Genomic DNA, 6,808 nt, shown 5'->3' with positions numbered 1-6,808 from the left:
GAGCTTGTGCAGGGAGAGATGCCACCCCAAGTCCAAGTCCCACCCTGGGTGGTGGGGTGGAGGAACGGGACAGGTTTTTTTGGTATACAAGTGACCACCCACAACTGGGCCTGCTCTTCCTTACTGGCAAGATCAGGAGGGAAAAGGATGATTCCTGCAGGAGCTGACCTTCTTCCCCTGGTTCTTTCTTTGGTCTCACCTGTCCAGGTGTTTAGCATGGGGCCCAGCATACGGCAGATGCTCAGTCAAGACCGGCCATCATGATGACGGAGCTGCAACCAAGTCTCCAGGCAAGGGCTGAAGAGGCTGTTGCTTTTTGGCACAAGTTTGGAGGTCATCAGGCATTTATAAAGAAAAAGTTTATTTTCATCACAAGAAGCACACAGACTATACACAGTACACACCAACAGAAGTAAAAAAAAAAAAGTGCATTATGCATCTTCTACTGCAAATTCACAGTACAAAAGATACTGCCTTTTAAATATATAATATAAAAAAAACAAGAAGAAAAACAATATAATAAAAAAAAATCATTGATATCATAACGCAACACACTGGAACCCACTGGCGGCTTCTGAAAACCAAAGGGCAGCCCATCTTGTGGAGCTCCTGATGGCGGTCTGTACCTGCATTTTGTTGCAAAGAGCTCAGGACACCAGCAGAGAGGAAAACAGGGGGGCCTAGGTGGTAATAAAAACTCTACTGAACAGGAGTACAGTTGCATGATGGGGGGAACAGGGGAGGGGCTGGGCTGCGGTCCAGGGCGAGCCTGGACCGCGCCACCCCCCGGCTGGCCAGCAAACCAATCCCGTTCTTTCCTCGCTTACTACGGACCGGGCTGTGGCTGAAACCGTGCCTGCCTTGCCAGCAGAAACCGCCAGTGCCGTTTCTAGCAACACTCCTGGCCTGGCTGCGGGCAGGTGCGAGAAGCCACACAACAGACCAGCACAAGTACGGGGCAGGCAAGCTCCAGCACTAAAAGGCCAACCACCACTGACGAGGCAAAGTATCCAATCACAGAAGGCGAGAGCTTAACGGTTGCCCATAAATACACAGTATTTGTAAACTATTATTAAGGCACTCGATTGTAAAACAATAATTACAGTGTCAGGAAGGAGGGAGGGAGGGAGCGGCCATCTCCGTGAGCAGCGCGGCCGACAGAAAGGACAGCAGAGGACCGGGGGTCTGGTTCTAAGACTCCTGCTAAGAGACCGACATAAGCCGGGGCTGCAGCACCCACTGCAAGACAAAGACGAGGTGGTCAAATCCACACCCACCAAGGGCAGCACCGCACGGCGTTGCTCCAGACCGTTCAAGGTGACCTGCTTCATAGCTCTGGTGACACAGTGTGCGTGTACGTGAGGGAGGAGGGATGCACGTGATGCTCTGATTCAAGTGATAGATAGATTCAAATATATATATTTGTGCAGAGTGAACTCATACACATGCGTATTCAACTGCAGAGCAGACAATAAAAAGACCAAGTAGCTGAGCACGGGGGTCCATAAGTACCTTCATTTGGCATGCCGCGTCGGGGAGACGCTGGGGGTGCGACAGTAGCCGGTGACCCTGCACCACGCTGTCCCAATGTCACAAATCTCCTGCCCGCCTGGCTCCCCTGCCGGAGGTGAAGGGGCGGCCGTCACTGTGCCGGCCGCGTGGGTGCGGGGAAGCCCTGCCGGGTGGCAAGCCAGACCAGGGTTCTGGGAAATGTGTTCTGGCACCAAGCGTTTCCAGCCAACAGACAGCAAGTCGCTCTTCGGACACCTTGGGTGAGGTTACTCACATGCTCTCGACTAAATGACAGCATTTCCTCTCACCAGGGAGCAGGGGCCCCAGGGGAGCAGGGGATCCATCAGCCTCCTGGTATGGCACCTGTGCACAGTGCCGACGTACAGGGTTGTCCTGACGATGTTAATTCTATGGCCTCTTTGGCTCCATCCCAGGCATCCTCTGGGCTTATCCAGGAGGGAAAAGGCTTTAGAAAGGGCTGGAATGTTTTTTAGCTGGAGAGGGTGGGATGGAGCGGAAGGGAGCTGGACAGAGTAACCTGCTCGCCTGATGGACCGGGTGCCTCCACCCAGCAGAGAGCTGTCTGGCAGCCGAGAGGTTGGCACTGGTGCCTGCACTGAGACCAAAGAGGCAGGGGAGACTGGGGGCGAGAACCTTGTTCTCAAGAAGTTCATGGAATGATGCACATTGCTCCAAGGCCCTGAAGTAACTACAAGACAAAGACATGGAAATCGGCAAGGTCAAGTCCCGATCAGAGGGCAGCACGGTTTCCCCTCTCTCTGTGACCACTCCTCCTCTTCGACTCAACAAAACTTGATGAGAAGACCTCCCTGTATCAATGCAAGAAGAAGACCTAGAGGAGTTCACTCTAATTTTGGCATGCCATGTGAGTGAGAGTGCGAGTGAGGGACAGGTGAGGTGGAAGAGGAAATGCAGCTGAATTCACAGGGTATTGAGCTGATGTAGAAAGTTTTTGTTCTCGCCTAGTTCGACAAAGGCATTCCACGAAGATGGCAGTCACCAAAATCAATGACTTTCACAGCGTAAACCACTGCCGCCTACATTCGGAATTTCCCCCATCTGCTAAGCTTACAGATGAAGCACTGGTCAAGATGTGGCACAGCTTATGGTGTAAGCTTTCTTTTCAGAGACCGGTATGAATCTGTCTTTGCCAAGGTGCCTCCAAGCCTGGTAGGATGCTCTTGTCTTGTTAGTACAACATGTAAAATAGCAATGTGCCACATGTTTGTGCGCCACTGATCTGGGTCTCAGAGAAAAACCTTCACCCTCTTCTCCAGGCTACAGTGTCATCCATCAAGAATGCTTCATTTTGCTCTGATGATGGGCACCTGGGCCCTGGTCTGTTTAGCTACTGATAGACTAGCTCCTGACAACGAACGGTGACTCTGCCAAAAGCCAAAGACCCACCAGTATTCGTAATCCTCCTCCCACCCTTTAACTGGATAAGAAAAATTATGGCTTTCAAAATTAAGGTCTTCAAAAATATGTAACACCCAGGCATGGTTAAAAAACCAACATAAGCCTGGCATCATCAAATCTAAAGGATTATTTTGACACAAAAGTTGATCCACCACATGAAATTTAATTTGGCAAAACACTGAACCTGATATATTTTTTTGAGACTGTGCTCTTGTTGGCTGAGAGAGAGGAGGAAACCCAACTGAGTTTTCCAGAATAAGCGGATAATCACCTTTTAAGCTGATTTCAGTTGACAGTGGTGGAAAACCAATTCCGATAAGGTAAAATAACGTATACTTTAATAAAAAAAAATAAAGCCAGGGAGAAAAAGTTTCCGGAGAGAGGGTTTTTGCAAAAACTCTACCCACTAGTTGAAATACGGACTAGCCTTCTTCCTGAAGAACCTGCCTGGGCTATTCTTGGGGGCCCAGTTCTGACCAACGTAAGATGGCAACTCATTTACCCACGTTTGGAATTTAGCTGGCCCTTGAAGGATTTCTAGTTTCGCTGGCCAGGGCTTGGCAAAGGTTTTCTATAAAGAGCCTGATCGCAAGGTAGCTAGCTTAGGTTTTGCAGGCTACATGGTCTCTGTCGCCTATTTGTTAATTTTTTGATAATCCCTTAAAACTGTAAAAAAAAAAAAAGTTAGCTCTTGGGGCCGTACACCATGGTTTGCTGACCCCTGAATTAAACGTAACCGACCTCTTCTCTCTCTCCAAAAAATTTTAACATCCTGTCTTGCCGGCCAACATCAGAGGACTCCCTCCACTCAAGATCCTTAGAGGGACTACTCCCAGAGCCACTCAGGACCACGTGCTGTCCTGCCCACTGGGAAGAGCCGCAGAGAAACAGGAAGCAGCGTTCTCACCGCAGGAAGGGGCGACTGTAAACATCTGCCAAGGCTTCCACCAGTCCTACTTCTCAGAGAAGCTGCTGCTAAGTTGTTCCTTGAGAGTGACTGAGCGTTCCTCACTGCTGAAATCTCCTTTTCCTCCCCAAACATGAGTACATGTGACCTAATGAACCTGAGTGCTGGGGCTCCTGACGGGGTGACCCACATCTCAGAATCCCCGGCCCCGCCAGACACTACGAACCACAACACGACCGCATTGGGTTCCGCAGCAGATAAGACTCAATGATACTTTGTGGGTCCTTCTCTCCAGATGGGGGACAACTGAAGACTGACCTTTAGCAACAACTGAGGACCCCACACACATTTCCCCCCACCTCACCCCAGGGCCGGCCAGACACATGTCACTCAGCTGTGACAACACGCCAGGACAGGCAAGTCAACTGCTTAGAGGACCTCCACTCACCCTGGAGTTGGTCTGACAACAGCATTCATGCCTTCGTGTCACTTTTAACTAGCAGTGTTTGGTGCAGGCACCTTAAAAGTCTGAATACTTTTTGGGGTCCTGACAACCACACAACAAAAAGTTCTCTTTTGGAAAAATCTTTTCTGACACAGCATTTTTCCCTGGAATGAACCTTGGTCATTATTGGAGTTTAAAAATAAAAAGCAGAGCAGGATCAGAGGTAGGACTTCTACTGCCATCCACGAGTTTCCCCAGAAGGGCCTGAATGAGCTAGGACACGTGCCATGGTGGCGATGCCAATGCCACAGCTATTCTTTTGCAGGTTGTGCCGGAGGATTTTTTGTTTTTTGGCTGTGTTGGGTCTTCATTGCTGTGCATGGGCTTCTCTAGTTGTGGCGAGCAGGGGCTGCTCTTCACTGCGGTGCGCGGGCTTCTTATTGTCATGGCTTCTCTTGTTGCAGAGCGTGAGCTCTAGAGCGCAGGCTCGGTAGTTGTGGCGCACAGGCCTAGTTGCTCTGCAGCATGTGGGATCTTCCCGGGCCAGGGCTCGAACCCGTGTTCCCTGCATTGGCAGGTGGATTCTTAACCACTGCACCACCAGGGAAGCCCTGTGCCAGAGGATTTTTGATGTGTGTGCATCGCTGTATAAATGCTCTTCTTAACACCCGAGAAGCACCTGAAACACCTCATTTGGAGTCAGAGTCTACTGGTCAACAGCTGCTGGTTCTCCCAGGCCACAAAACCAATGCTCCCCTTTCTTCTTGTGCTGTATGTTAGGTATTGTTGTTTCTTCTCCCCTTTGCCGCAAGAGGGGAGGAAAAGTAAGGATAACGCCAATTGTTTAAAGGAAATCAAGACAGAAGGGGCGGACCGAAATCCACAGTGAAACTAAAGGAGGGATCACAGAAGTCCAAACGCAGCCAAAGGCAGGTCAGCTTTTGCTCATCCACGAAGGGCTTTTCAAGTTTTCCGGGGCAGATTTCCCTGATGGTTTAGAGGTTGCAGCTGGGTTCCTGGGGGCCACTGGGGGCTCATGCAAGAAGGAAGACTCGCTCAACCTGGCATCCTGGGAGTCAGCCACGGTGGACACGTCGGCCTCACTGGACAGGTCCTCCGTTGAGAGGTTGAGGCTCCCGAGCTTGGCGAGCGAGTGAGAGCGCTTGAGCGGGGACGAGACCGTGAGGCCCGCCAGCCGGAGCCGGGTCTCGATCTCCTGCGTGCGCTGCTTCACCAGCCCGGGCTTCCCGCGGACGCTGTGGATGCTGTCGCTGCTCGAGCTCCGGGTCAGGTTGGAGCTCATGGAGGATGAGGTCGGGGTGTAGCAGATGGTCTTCAGGAAGTCTTTTGAGAAGTGACTGGCGTGGTCTGGGCGGCAAAGGAAGAGTGGGGGGCTCTTCAGTGGGGCTCCTTCTGACGGAGGGGGGCCAGCCTCGGGCTTCTCGTTGCCCTGGGCTTGGCCAGGCAGAGCCGGGTCCTGGTTCTCCTCGGGGATGCTGGCCTCCAGCCTGCTGGTGGGGCCATCCTTGCAGGGGGCCGCCAGGTCGGCCGGCGTGCCCTTCAGCCTTTCTAGTTCTTTGGTGTGCTTGCGGACCAAGCCCGCCTTCTGCAGCTGGATGATGGATTCCTGGTGCTGCATCAAGTAGCTGTTGGCTGTCGGTTTCTCGGCTTCTTTACTGAACAGGAGCCGCAGGTCCTTGGCCGGCTTCGGATCTTTCTTGGGCGGCGAGTCGTCCTTCGCTACTTCCGCGTTGGGGGCGTTCTTAACACAGTGAGAATTCTTCAAAAGGAGGGACTTTGGTAGGACTTTGTGAGTGTCTCTGGAAGGTTCCAAAAGGCTGGCTGGTAGATCTGGGGCAGCCCCGGCCCCAGGGCCACTGATGTCTGGCTTCCTTGAGCCTGCTGGTGGTAGGAAGGGGGGAGTGTCGGTTGGGCCAGAGGACAGTTTCTCTGAAGCTCGGGACCTGCTGGCCACATGGGCCACGGGGGAAGACGTGAGGTGAGGCAGGAAGGTGGGCTGGGTGCAGATGGCGGGAGCACCGGGGTTCTTGCATCGCTCCCCAAAGGCCTCGGGAATCCCGCTGGCTGCAGGGTACATGCAGTCGGCGCAGGATCTGTAGGAAGGCTTCACTTTGTTAAGGATCCCAAAGATCGCATCATGCTGAAAGGGACAAGAACATCGTGAGGGCGCGACCCAAGCCGAAGCCCGAAAAATACAAGGAGGGCAGGAGGAGGGGCTGGGGCAGGCACTGGGCTGGCAGCGCTCTCACTTCAGCTGGGGCTGGGATAGAGCCCTCTCAGAACCCATATGACCACGACTAATGCAGGCTAGGGATGGGTTAGAGACACTGAATCGAACTTCCCGGAAGCTACGAGCCCACAGTCCTGGGCAAACCTTCAGCCACATGGCCAGGAGCAGGGCCTCCAAGGGCCTCCCTTCTCAACTCTGCCTCCGCCACTTGCACCAAATGACCCTTTCCAGCGCTCTGGTGTCGCCTGGAAAC

The 6,808-nt window shown here is 52.7% G+C and overlaps 1 protein-coding gene across 3 annotated transcripts in view; it reads right to left on the bottom strand.

The window, feature by feature from the left end:
* Nucleotides 1-341: 341 nt before the first annotated feature.
* Nucleotides 342-6,808, bottom strand: part of SSH1 (slingshot protein phosphatase 1) — a 61,842-nt gene continuing 55,375 nt past the window's right edge. For all 3 annotated transcript variants that reach the window (XM_081252170.1, XM_081252169.1, XM_081252171.1), the window contains one exon: nucleotides 342-6,465. In XM_081252170.1, the coding sequence (XP_081108296.1) occupies nucleotides 5,239-6,465 (1,227 nt within the window). In that variant the 3' untranslated portion in view covers nucleotides 342-5,238. The remainder of the gene's footprint in view (nucleotides 6,466-6,808) is intronic.

Source organism: Mesoplodon bidens, assembly GCF_964165515.1.
Source record: "Mesoplodon bidens genome assembly, chromosome: 13".
Taxonomy (NCBI): domain Eukaryota; kingdom Metazoa; phylum Chordata; class Mammalia; order Artiodactyla; family Ziphiidae; genus Mesoplodon; species Mesoplodon bidens.
This window is presented reverse-complemented; position numbering and strand designations above follow the sequence as displayed.